The sequence below is a fragment of the Pseudophryne corroboree genome, chromosome 2, assembly GCF_028390025.1.
Source record: "Pseudophryne corroboree isolate aPseCor3 chromosome 2, aPseCor3.hap2, whole genome shotgun sequence".
NCBI classification, from domain to species: Eukaryota; Metazoa; Chordata; class Amphibia; order Anura; family Myobatrachidae; genus Pseudophryne; species Pseudophryne corroboree.
This window is the reverse complement of record NC_086445.1, coordinates 144,590,855-144,604,822: the sequence shown is the minus strand read 5'-3', so window position 1 is coordinate 144,604,822 and position 13,968 is coordinate 144,590,855. Positions and strand designations below refer to the sequence as shown.

Sequence of the window (13,968 nt, the reverse complement as noted above, 5' to 3'; positions counted from 1 at the left end):
TGCGTTTGACGGCATGGCGGTGGAACGCCGGATCCTAAGGGAAAAGGCATTCAGGAAGAGGTCATTCCTACCCTGGTCAAAGCCAGAAAGGAGGTGACCGCACAACATTATCACCACATGTGGCGAAAATATGTTGCGTGTTGTGAGGCCAGGAAGGCCCCACGAAGAAATTTCAACTCGGTCGATTCCTGCATTTCTTGCAAACAGGAGTGTCTATGGGCCTCAAATTGGGGTCCATTAAGGTTCAAATTTCGGCCCTGTCGATTTTTCTTCCAGAAAGAATTGGCTTCAGTTCCTGAAGTCCAGAAGTTTGTCAAGGGAGTATTGCATATACAACCCCCTTTTGTGCCTCCAGTGGCACTGTGGGATCTCAACGTAGTTCTGGGATTCCTCAAAACACATTGGTTTAAAACCAGTCAAATCTGTGGATTTGAAGCAGCTCACATGAAAAGTGAACATGCTCTTGGACCTGGCCTGGACCAGGCGAGTGTCAAATTGGTGGTTTTTTTTTTTTTTTTTTTTCCCCCCTCAAAAAAGCCCATATCTGTTTGTCCATTCGGACAGGGCAGAGCTGCGGACTCGTCCCCAGTTCTCTCCCTAAGGTGGTGTCAGTGTTTCACCTGAACCAGCTTATTGTGGTGTCTTGCGCCTACTAGGGACTTGGAGGACTCCAAGTTGCTAGATGTGGTCAGGGCCCTGAAAATATAGGTTCCAGGACGGCTGGAGTCAGGAAAACTGACTTGCTGTTATCCTGTATGCACCCAACAAACTGGGTGCTCTTGCTTTTAAGCAGACTTTTGCTAGTTGGATGTGTAATACAATTCAGCTTGCACATTCTGTGGCAGGCCTGCCACAGCCAAAATATGTAAATGCCCATTCCACAAGGAAGGTGGGCTCATCTTGGGCGGCTGCCCGAGGGGTCTCGGCTTTACAACTTTGCCGAGCGGCTATTTAGTCAGGGGCAAACACGTTTGTAAAATCCTACAAATTTGATACCCTGGCTAAGGAGGACCTGGAGTTCTCTCATTCGGTGCTGCAGAGTCATCCGCACTCTCCCGCCCGTTTGGGAGCTTTGGTATAATCCCCATGGTCCTTTCAGGAACCCCAGCATCCACTAGGACGATAGAGAAAATAAGAATTTACTTACCGATAATTCTATTTCTCGGAGTCCGTAGTGGATGCTGGGCGCCCATCCCAAGTGCGGATTATCTGCATTACTTGTACATAGTTACAAAAATCGGGTTATTATTGTTGTGAGCCATCTTTTCAGAGGCTCCGCTGTTATCATACTGTTAACTGGGTTCAGATCACAGGTTGTACAGTGTGATTGGTGTGGCTGGTATGAGTCTTACCCGGGATTCATAAATCCTTCCTTATTGTGTACGCTCGTCCGGGCACAGTACCTAACTGAGGCTTGGAGGAGGGTCATAGGGGGAGGAGCCAGTGCACACCACCTGATCCTAAAGCTTTACTTTTTGTGCCCTGTCTCCTGCGGAGCCGCTATTCCCCATGGTCCTTTCAGGAACCCCAGCATCCACTACGGACTCCGAGAAATAGAATTATCGGTAAGTAAATTCTTATTTTCCCCCTCTTCCTTTCATCTCAAAAATATTGAGAATCATAAGACAAAAAAGAGTGAAAACAATACTCATTGTTCCAGATTGGCCTCGAAGGGCTTGGTATGCAGATCTTCAGGAGATGCTCACAGAAGATCCGTTGCCTCTTCCTCTCAGGGAGGACCTGTTGCAACAGGGGCCCTGCGTGTTCCAAGACTTATCGCGGTCACGTTTGGCGGCATGGCGGTTGAACACCGAATCCTAGCTGGGAAAGGTATTCCGGAGGAAGTCATCCCTACTCTGATAAAGGCTAGGAAGGAGGTGACGGCGAAACATTATCACCGTATCTGGAGGAAGTATGTATCTTGGTGTGAAGCCAAGAATGCTCCTACGGAAGATTTCCATCTGGGCCGTTTTCTCCACTTTCTACAGACAGGAGTGGATATGGGCCTAAAATTAGGCTCCATTAAGGTACAGATTTTGGCCCTGTCTATTTTCTTTCAGAAGGAATTGGCTTCTCTCTTAGAAGTCCAGACTTTTGTAAAGGGAGTGCTGCACATCCAGCCTCCTTTTGTGCCCATAGTGGCACCATGGGACCTTAACGTGGTGTTACGGTTCCTGAAGTCTCACTGGTTTGAACCTCTTCAAACTGTTGAATTAAAATTTCTCACTTGGAAGGTGGTCATGTTGTTGGCCTTGGCATCTGCAAGGCGGGTGTCCGAATTGGCGGCCTTGTCTCACAAGAGCCCCTATTTGATTTTCCATGTGGATAGAGCAGAGTTGAGGACTCGTCCTCAATTTTTCCTAAGGTGGTTTCTTCATTTCATATGAACCAACCTATTGTGGTGTCTGTGGCTGCGGGTGCCTTGGAGGATTCCAAGTCCCTGGATGTAGTCAGGGCCTTAAAAATCTATGTAGCCAGGACGGCTCGGGTTAGGAAAACAGAGGCACTGTTTGTCCTGTATGCAGCCAACAAAGTTGGCGCTCCTGCTTCTAAGCAGACTATTGCTCGCTGGATCTGTAACACGATTCAGCAGGCTCATTCTACGGCAAGATTGCCGTTACCAAATTCGGTTTAGGCCCATTCCACTAGGAAGGTGGGCTCTTCTTGGGCGGCTGCCCGAGGCGTCTCGGCTTTACAGCTTTGCCGAGCAGCTACCTGGTCGGGTTCAAACACTTTTGCAAAGTTCTATAAGTTTGATACTCTGGCTGATGAGGACCTTGCGTTTGCTCAGTCGGTGCTGCAGAGTCATCCACACTCTCCTGCCCGGTCTGGAGCTTTGGTATAAACCCCATGGTCCTTACGGAGTCCCCAGCATCCTCTAGGACGTAAGAGAAAATAAGATTTTAAACCTACTGGTAAATCTTTTTCTCCTAGTCCGTAGAGGATGCTGGGCGCCCGTCCCAGTGCGTACAAAATCTGCAAGGCTTGTATATAGTTGTTGCTTACATAAGGGTTATGTTACAGTTGAGATCAGTCTTTAGCTATACTGTTTTGTTCATACTGTTAACTGGTTGCGTATATTCCAGGTTATGTGTGGATTGTGTGGGATGGTATGAATCTTGCCCTTAGATTAACAAAATCCTTTCCTCGTTTTGTCCATCTCCTCTGGGCACAGTTTCTCTAACTGAGGTTTGGAGGAGGGGCATAGAGGGAGGAGCCAGTTCACACCCATTCTATAGTTCTTTATAGTGCCCATGTCTCCTGCGGAGCCCGTCTATACCCCATGGTCCTTACGGAGTCCCCAGCATCCTCTACGGACTAGGAGAAAAAGATTTACCGGTAGGTTTAAAATCTTATTTATCCTCTCAGGATCTGGTTCAGGATGGTTTGTGTGCAAATTGTTTTGCTTTTCAGCAAAATACAAGGCAGATCCCGGTCCAACGTTAGGTACAGATGGATCCACCTCGGGCTATGTTTGCACAGATCTTGTCCAGTATAGCTGAACGGGTAATACCTACAGCTTCTTTACCAGGAATGGGGTACACTATTAACCCATACATGCAGCTCCCTACCTACGATATATCATTTCCCCCAGCAGCTTCTCATATGAAACAAGCTGATAAACCGATAGTAAGTAAACCTTCACAGGCTACACAAGATGATTCGTCGGAAGATGAAATTCAATTTACTCTACTTCGGCATATGAAGAGGAGGAAGAGGGTCTAAGCTCAGTGGATATAGCTTAATTAATTAGAGCTATGAAGGCCATTCTATCCTTAGAGGATTCAGCAGAGCCTGTGTTAAAAACCAAGGCACCTGTATTTAAACGTCCCAAAACAGTTAAGACTGAGTTTCCAGGGTCAGACCAGCTGACGGAAATCATGGAAGAGGCTTGGGCTACACCCAATAAAAAAATATAAAATTCCCAAAAAATGGGATTCCAATTATCCTTTTCCAGCAGGGGACTGTTTAAAAAGGGAGGTGACTCCTAAAGTAGATACGCATGTAATTAGATTAGTGCGAAAATCTATATTGCCTTTACCGTCAACATCATTAAATGATATCACGGACAGGAGAGTGGATGTTTTCTGAAAACCATATTTTCTCTGTCTGGGGCAGTGATAAGGCCAGCCATGGCTTCAGCTTGGATGGCAAAGGCAGTGGTTGCCTGGGCTGATGCACTGGAAGAGGATGGTTTCTCAGCTTCTAGAGAACAAAAATCCTATATAGCTCATATTAAACAGGCTGCTGTATTCTTGGAAGAAGCGGCAATAGATATGGGTACTATTGCTTCTAGGGCATCAGCCTCAACAATGGCTGCTCGCAGAGCACTTTGGTTACGTACGTGGTAAGCTGATTTAGAATCTAAAAAGGTTTTGGAATCTTTGCTTTTTGCTTGAAATATTCTTTTTGGCAAAGAATTGACAGATATTGAGTCAGAAGCAGACTCCAAGAAGGTCAAGTTTCCTTCCACATAAAATCCTAAACCTAAGGGTCCAACATTTCGGCCCTTTCGGTCGCAAGGAAAAGCGAAGGGAAAAAGTGATCGTAAGCAGCCCCAATACAATAAGTTTGGTAAGTCAAAGATGCATTGGGTTACCAGAGGGCCAGCTTCCAAACCAGAAGATAAGCCATCAGCCAATGGTGCTGGCCTTCCCCTGGGGGAACCCCAGGGTAGGGGGCCGGCTTCTTCAGTTTGCACAGATCTGGCAGCAGTCTACAACAGATGCCTGGGTGCAAGAAGCGGTATCTCTAGGTTATGTTTTCCCCTTCGAGAAGCATCCTCCTCGAAGGTTCTTCTGTACCAGCCCGTCCCGGGTGGAGGCGAAGGCAAGGGCCTTGCAAGAAGCAGTTCAGAAATTGCTTCAGTCAGGAGTAGTCATTCCAGTATCCCCAGCACAACGGGGACAGGGTTTTTACTCCAACCTGTTTTTGGGTCAGAAGCCAAATGGGTCTTTTCGACTCATTTTCAATCTCAAAATGCTAAACAAATACATTTGGGTACCACGGTTTCATATGGATACGTTATGCTCCATAGTTTTGGCCTTGGAACCAGGGGATTATATGGTATCCCTGGATATTCAGGATGCATACCTACATGTTCCTATAGCACTGTCCCATCAGTGTTATCTCAGGTTCGCCATCCTACAGCAGCATTTTTAGTTTTGAGGCCTTACCCTTTGGGTTAGCCACAGCCCCCAGAGTTTTTACCAAAATCATGGTGGTGATGGCAGCTTATCTCCGCAAGCAGGGGATAAGAATTTTTCCATACCTCGACGACCTTTTAATCCTGGCACAATCACAGGAATTGCTCCTGTGCCATCTCCAACAGACAATAACATGTCTGCAGAGGCACGGGTGGCTCATAAATTGGGCAAAGTCGTCTCTGATTCCGTCACAACGTATGACTCACTAGGGGGCTGTACTGCATTCAAGTTGGCAGAAAGTATTTTTACCTCGGAACAAGATATCCAAGGTACATTCAAGGATTCAGGAGTTGTTACACAGTCAAACAGTATCAATTCACGCAGCAATGCGAGTAATGGGTTTGATGGTGTCAACATTCAACATGGTGGAGTATGCGCAATTCCTCTCGAGGCCTCTGCAGCGTCTGATTCTGGCCAGATGGAATGGAGTACATCAGACAATAAAGAAACAGACGATGGTACTTCCAGTAAAGGTAAGGAAGTCATTAGCCTGGTGGCTACAGACATCCCATCTAGACAAAGGGAGACCCTTTTGGATATCAGATTGGGAGATCCTGACAACAGATGCCAGTCTTCAGGGCTGTGGAGCAGTGTCCGGAAAATTATGGTTCCAAGGACAATGGACCACAGAAGAAAGTTGCCTGCCAATAAACCTGTTAGAACTTCTGGCCATATATATGGCACTGATTCAGGCAAAGGACACTCTTCAAGAGTACCCACATTCTAAAGTGGGCAGAACTCCATCTCCCAGTCTTGTCCGCAGTATTCGTTCCGGGAGTCCTAAACCGGGAATCGGACTTTCTCAGTCGACACGCCATTCGGGAAAATTAATGTGCTGTATACCCGGAGGTCTTTCAGACTCTAGTAGACAAGTTGATGATTGCCAGAGATAGATCTTATGGCATCCCGTCTGAACAACAAAGTGCCGCATATGGGTCAAGAACAAAGGATCCCAAAGCGATCTTTGTGGACACCTTGTCAGTGAAATGGGACTTTCATCTGGCGTATCTGTTTCCTCCGGTCACCCTGTTACCCAGGGTGGTGAGGAAAATAAAACAAGCAGAGAGTGCCGTGATTCTAATAGCTCCGGCTTGGCCCAGAAGGCATTGGTACACAGATCTGCAGAGAATGTCGATGAATGCTCCACTTCTGCTCCCTCAACGTCCAGATCTACTAATGCAGGGTCCTTGTTATCACAGACATCTGCATCGACTGTCTTTGATGGCGTGGCTCTTGAAACCTCTATCCTGAAGTCGAGGCTTCTCACAACAGGTAATTCAAACAATGCTCAGAGCAAGGAAACCCTCCTCAACTCGTATTTATCACAGAATATGGCAGGCCTATATTCATTGGTGCAGTGAGAGAAGTATGGACCTGAAATCTTTCAGAGTTTCCAGGGTCTTAGCTTTCCTTCAGGCAGGAATGTATAAAGGTTTGAAGGTAGCTTCCTTGAGAGTTCAAGTATCGGCATTGACTGGTTGCAAAATAAAATTGCCAATTTACAGGTTGTGCGTACTGTTTTCCAGGGAATGCTGCGCATTCAACCTCCTTTTGTTCCTCCTACAGCATCTTGGGACTTAAGTCTAGTCCTCAACGCTCGGCAAGTTGCTCCGTTTGAACCACTTAATAAAGTGGATCTTAAATGGTTGATATCTAAAGTTCTCTTTCTACTGACTATGGCATCAGCTAGAAGAGTGTCAGATTTAGGAGCGCTGTCATGTCGCTCCCCTTTTCTGATTTTTTTTTATCTAGATAAAGCAGTTCTTAGAACTAAGTCTGGGTATCGTCCTAAGGTGGTGTCTAAATTCCACCTTTAATGAAGAAATTGTAGTCCTGGCTTTTCAGGTATTGGGACTTTCTGCAGGAGATTCGTCGCTGGACGTGGTCCGGGCATTAAGGATCTACGTGGATCGTACCAGTGCCATCAGAAAGACAGATTCTCTCTTCATTCTCTGCGGATTTCACAAAAGAGGATGGCCTGCTACTAAACAGACGCTGGCAAGATGACTTCAGATGACTATTTCAGAAGCATACTCTCAATCTACGTGTTCCGGCTAATGTCTTTGCTCATTCTACTCGTAAGGTAGGTCCTTCATGGACAGCACAACATGGTGCTTCAGCAGAACAGATATGTAAGGCAGCCACATGGTCTTCCATTAACACATTCATTAGACATTATGCCTTGGATACTTTTGCCTCTCATGACGCTGAATTCAGGCATTAAGTTCTCCTGAACAATGAGGAGCGTCCCCACCACTAAATTGCTTTGGGAAATCCCATTGTTTCCTTTGGATAACCTGTGGACCCTGCAGGAGAAATATAAGTTATGGTAAGAACTTACCGTTGATAGCGGTATTTCTCCTAAGTCCACAGGGATCCCACCCTGACGCACCTGATTTGAGGATCCTTCTACTCACTAACCTCTTCCTTCTTGTATGGAAGGGTGTGCATGTGTGTTCTTCTCGCCTGATTAGGGCTCTACATGATGCTCCTGCCTAGTGCTTTGGAATGCAACTGATTTGCCTGAGCCAGTTGGCGGGGATATATGGAAGGGCCCGTTGCATCCTGGGAGGCCTGAAAGCTTTTGATCGTTTTGTGCCAATCCGCTGTCGCTCCATCATATCCCATGGTTATCCTGTGGACTTATGAGAAATACCGTTATTAACGGTAAGTTCTTACCATAACGTATATTTTTTCCAACAAGGCCTGGATTTAGGACTTCGCCTGGCCTCCCTCAAGGTTCACATTTTTGCCTGGTCGGTGTGGTTTCAGCAATTTTTTTTATCTATTCCTGATGTTCATACATTCACTCAGGGTTTACTATGGATTCAGCCTCCCTATGTCCCTCCTGTGGCTCCATGGGATCTGTCTGTTGTCCTTAATTGCCCTTCAAGAGTCTCTGTTTGAGCCTCTTGAGTCTGTGGACCTTAAATGCCTTATGCTTAAGGTCATTTTTCTGTTGGCTATTGCCTCTGCTAGGAGGGAGTCTGACTTAGGCGCTTTGTCCTGTCGTCCACCCTTTATGGTTTTTCACCATGACCGGGCAGTTCTAAAGGGCCCCATACACTAGACCGATAATGCCCAATTTGTGCATTCGGCCCGATTATATTGGGTGAAATCGAGCATTTTCGGTGTGCTTTTCCCCCGATCCGATCCGATGCACGTTCCCGTGTGCATCGTATCGAATCCCCCTAGATCCGACATATCACGAGTGCTGCACTCGAAAAGGGCCCCTATACACTTATACGACATGGCGGTGCGACATGTCATATAAGATTTCCTCCAACCTCCCGGCAGCCTCCCCGTTGGCAGGATAGTATTCGATATATCGTATGTAGTGTTTTTTGCATTCGATGTATCTTTTACTTTCCCATCCATTTACTGCGGTATCCGACATATAACGAGTACAGCACTCGTGATATTTTGGATCTAGGGGACCCGATCCGATGCACACGGGAACGCGGATCGGATCGGGGGAAAAGCACACCGAAAATGCCCGATTTCACCCAATAGATCGGGCCGAATGCCCAAATTGGGCTGAAATCGGGCATTATCGGTCTAGTGTATGGAGCCCTTTATATGTCTGATCCCACAGTAAATGGATGGGAAATTAAAAGATATATTGTATGCTTTCTTTTTGCATACGATGTATCTAATACTATCCTGCCAACAGGAAGGCTGCCGGGAGGTTGGAGGAAATCTTACATGACATGACGGACCGTCATGTCGTATAAGTGAATGGGGCCTTTTTGAACTCGCCCTGGTTATCTACCTAAGGTGGTGTCATCTTTCCACCTTAACCAAGAGATTGTGGTTCGGGCCTTTATCTCTCCTGGTTTGTTCTCCAAAGAGCGGTCTTTGGATGTGGTATGGGCTCTCCGTATATATGTAGAAAGTACTGCCTCTATCAGGAGATCAGATTCTTTGTACTTTTTGGTTTTCACAAACGTGGCTTGCCTGCGAATAAGCAGACCTTGACCAGATGGATTAGAATGGTGATTGCACAAGCTTATGTGCAGGCTGGTCTCCCAGCTCCTGCTGATATCAAGGCCCATTCTATTCTGTCTGTTGGACCTTCTTGGGCGGCCCGCCGTGGCGCGTCCGCTGAACAATTGTGCAAGGCGGCTACGTGGTCCTCATCAGGTTCTATGCTTTTGATACTTTCGTCTCCCAGAATGCTTCCTTTGGACGCCGAGTTCTTGTGCCTGCTACAGTGCGTCCTCTCCCATGAGGAGCTTCTTTAGGACATCCCCAATGTTATTCCCTGTGGAGTACCAGTGTACCCCGCTGCAGAAAACAAGATTTATGGTAACGCTTACCGTTGTTAAATCTTTCTGCGGGGTACACTGGTTCCACAGGGCGCCCACCCTGACGCACTTAGCTTCTTTGGGTTTGTATGGCATTAGCTGCTAGTACCTTCTCCTGTCGTGAGAATGTGGGTCTATGTGACTAACATCTACCATCTCTCTTACCTGCTACTGCATTGGACTGCTTAATGAAACTGAGCTCCAGTGCCTGGAGGCGGAGTTATAGAGGAGGCGGTGCAATGCATCCTGGGAACAGTCAAAGCTTTAGTCTGTTGGTGCCTTGGATCAAGATCCGAACTCTACACCCCGATGTTATTCCCTGTGGAAACCAGTGTATCTCGCATAAAGAGATTTAACAATGGTCAGTCTTACCATAAATCTCCTTTTTTTTTTTTTGTGTGTGTGTGTTCGTACTTTTCCTGGTTTTGTATGTTGTATGTACCCTTTTGGCAACATATAAATAAAGGCTTTGGTCTAATAGAGTATATAATGTTGAGGATCTTTTTAATTCTTTTGTAAAAAGTAAATATCCCTGGTTTGTCTCTTCTTCAGGAGAAACACACACAGAGTTCCCCGTGAGAAGATCTCCCAAATGCTGGAACGATACGAGTATGATATGACCGTTTCGGGTATCATGAACTCTGTGGAACCCCGTCATGTACGCCCTAATCGCCCCCCTTCAGGGCCCAGGCCGAGGTGGGGAGCCTCTGTAGATTGTTCACAACACAGCACATCATTCCATAGCAGATAACGATTCTGCTCTGTTATTGCCCTAGCAATTAAAATACATGGAACTCACCATATTCAGTGTTTAAGTGTACAGCAGTGCAATAATTCACACACACAATATTTTGTCCCCTTTTGGTCTGTAAAGCCTTTTTATTTCAAATGAAATAGATTGGTGCAAGACTTTGTATATAATATGTATATTTTCAGAAAGCTCTCAGGGTAAGTTTCCCCTTTCATCACCTGTTTTAGTACTAGAGATTTTTTTTTTTTTAATCCGTAAGTTTTTATTTCTATTGTATTGTTTCATGAAACAATTATAACCTTTTAAATATAGATTTATTTTTTTTCCAGTATAGAATAGATATCGTTTCCCCAAATTGATCCACTGCATTTAGTACGTAATAATTGTGAAACTTCGCCTCATAAACCTCACATTACTTGGTGTTCCATTTGTTTTACCAACTTGTTAAAGGGGAATAAAATACATGTATTATACAATCTGGAGGAAGAAAAACTCGTAACTTTTAAAATAAATGTACATTTTTAATCTTCTCTCCTTTTTTTTATTTTTATTTTTTTTTATTTTAATTCTTTATTTTTGTTTGAGTTTGAGATGACAAGATGTGGGGCAACTGACCAAAACATTTTTGCCAGACAGTCGATGATTAGTTGAGGTATAAATACAAATTGAACAAATAATTAAATCTAATCTTAATGCATCAAGATTGCATCAAAATGAACAAAAAGGATACGAGCGGCATGTGATTGGTTAGGATCAGTACTTAAGTGTACAGGTTTTGTGTATACAGTAGTATATCAATATTTGAGACCCGCCATTGAGGTACCTTGGTATAAAATGTTAAGGTATTTTGCAATGGTATTCTTAAGGGGCCTAATAAGTCTGTATATCAGATTAGGTGCCCAGCAGTTTGTTCATAATAAAAATAAGTCTACTGGAAGCTTGTTTATATTCTCAATGAGTATCTTGGTCCAGAATATAGACCTTATGGGGCTTTTATATAATAGGGTTCTAGTTTGCCGGAGATGCGGGATGCCGGCTGATCTCGGACGTTTTTTTAAAGCGGCAATCATTTACAAGGCATGGTTTTGGCATACCGCATCTCCGGCAAATTTGGACCATTACATATGTCCCTTTATGTGAGGACTGCCATGTATAAGTGTAGAAGCCTATATGGCCACATTTATGTTGATTCAGAGTTGCATGCAAGTCAAATGTCCGTGTTGCGTCTACGGAAATAAATGTGGATGCCGTGTTGCATGCATATCTGCAGCAGAATCGCCCCTATCTATGCGCTTCTACAATATCTATCCCCATCATCACCAGCCTGCATTTGAACAAGGAGTAGGTACAACACAGCTGTCATAAAGATCTGTCCACACGCACCTATCCTCAAGTCGTACCATATGCCGCAGAAGGGATAGGTGTATGAGGACACATCTTTATGTATAACTCTGCGGAGCCCACAGTCGCACCTACACACCCTCAAAACACGGAGCCTATCTGCAAACACCCGGTTGCCACACAGATACATAAATTCAGATGGAATTTATGTATCTGAATTTAAAGGAATATGCGGCTGAGATGTGAATGACTCTGAATCACATGTGAATATGTATGCTCTGCTACAAATCATGTGCAGTGGGAAATAAGTTGTGGCCAAAAACCAGACTTGCCTGCAACTCTCCATCAGCCTTATTGTCTGCAGCATCTCTCAGGAGCTGCGGCCAAGATGCTGTGGAGTTTCTCTTGGGGACCATGTGCCAGCTACTGTATGTATTCTATAGACCTTAATAAAACTGATTGAACCCTTGACTGTCGGGTTCCAATGTATAGGTAGACGGGTCAATAGGCCGACCTCGTGCTTGATATGTATTAGGTCAACAGGTAAAAGGTAGACAGTGCTACTGGCTGACAGATACGGAAGGTCGACATGACAATGATCGACACGAGGTTTTGGTGGGTTTTCACATATTTCTCTAGCATCCATAAGGGATATCGGGGAAACTAGTACGATGGGTATAGACGGGATCCAAAGTAGCCAGTGCACTTTCAGTTTCTAAAACTGGGTGTGCTGGCTCCTCCCCTCTATGCCTCCTCCCACAGGCAGTTTAGAAAAAAGTGCACATCTCTGCAGCTCCAGAGAGTTTCTTCATTTTCTTTTAAACTTTTATTATGTGCTGTCTGGGCAACAGCATACCTGCACCATGGGAGTTGGGGGGGGGGGGGGGGGGGGGTCACCGGCCTTACGAGGTGCAGAGCTGCTTCTCCGCTGCAGGACCACTGTCCTGAGGGGTTGTTGTTCAGCGGGGCACTGCTCCTTGGCTGTCACAGCCGCAGTACACCGCACACCCTTAACGCAGCCTGAAGGTGACATTGTGGTGAGTACAAACCGGGGGCTCCTCTAGGGGGGTCCCCCAGGTCAAAGTGCAGCTGACCACGGGCGTGGCCCCGTGTAGAACTGGCACAAAAGGCTTGACTAGCACTTGTGCGATGTTTTAAGATAACTAGGAGACTTTGACAATATAAAATATATATATATATATATATATATATGTAATTCTGATGCCATTGGAGGGGGCGGGGCTACCTCATAGCGGGACCTGAGGCGTTTTGGCGCCTTCCTCTGCTTCCTGCAGCCATATACAGCACACACAGCACTTTCTGACTCCTCAGCCACGCTGGATATCTGGTACAGGGTGTAGCAAAGGGGGAAGAGCTGCTCGTGTACACTATCCTGCTCTTATTTAGGATTAAAATTGTTTAGGGTTTACTGTGTTTTAGGGAGCTGACAGCCTCACTGGGGCTGTGCAGCTCAGGGTGTGCTGGTGTCCTCTCTCTGTGTGTCTCCTCTCGCATACAGTAGGGCAGGCTTGCATTATAACGGTCTATGTTATTGTGCTTACTGTGAAATATGGGTAAACACAAGCTGTGCAGTGTATGTCACACCAGATTCTCTCCATTATCGAATTATTTTTTTCCTGTGAACAATGCAGTCAATCTTCACAGATCGGTGAAGGGGCTGGGGGAGAGAGTCCAGAGCCCCACTGGTTAGGGTCTGTTAAGACTATGATGTCTGATGTCATCCCACCAGCTCACTGCTAATGTGCAGAAAACTCTGCTACTACAACAAGCTGTTGCAGATTTAGCTGCTAGGGTAGATGCAAAGCCCCCCCCGCCCCCCCCACCCCCTCTCATGCAGGTCCTCAGAAGCGTTGTTTACCTGCACTACTATCTGATACAAATCATATACGGGATGCTGGGGATGACCTGGATCCCGTTAGTGGGGTTCCCGATTCTGCTCAGGGTATTGAACCCCTCATTTTGGCTATAAGGGATGTGTTAAAGCTCCCTCTAGAGGACGCTGTCACAGCAGTCGTTTTTCTTTGTACAGAACAAGCCTAATGTAACTTTCCCCGATTCTACAGAGCTAGATGATTTATTCAAACAGGCCTGGAAAAATCCAGACAAAAAGTTCCAAGTGTCCAAAACGTTTTTGCGCACTTTTCCATTTGCTCCTGAAGGTAGAAAATTTTGTGAGGAACACCCTGGGGTGGATGTCTGTCTCTCGCCTGTCTAAAAAGGCGGTGCTACCTTCCTTTACCATGATTCATCCTGGAGATCGGAAGATAGACTACCCTAAAGTCTATATACACTGCAGCCGGTTTCTCACAAAGACCGGTCATTGCGGGTTGCTGGATGACCA

General features: G+C 45.7%; 1 protein-coding gene across 6 annotated transcripts in view; it reads left to right on the top strand.

The window, feature by feature from the left end:
* The window catches only part of LOC135004051 (uncharacterized), a 154,335-nt gene that overhangs the window by 32,629 nt on the left and 107,738 nt on the right, over positions 1-13,968 (top strand). For all 6 annotated transcript variants that reach the window (XM_063951784.1, XM_063951781.1, XM_063951782.1 and 3 more), the window contains one exon: positions 10,067-10,210. In XM_063951784.1, the coding sequence (XP_063807854.1) occupies positions 10,067-10,210 (144 nt within the window). The remainder of the gene's footprint in view (positions 1-10,066; positions 10,211-13,968) is intronic.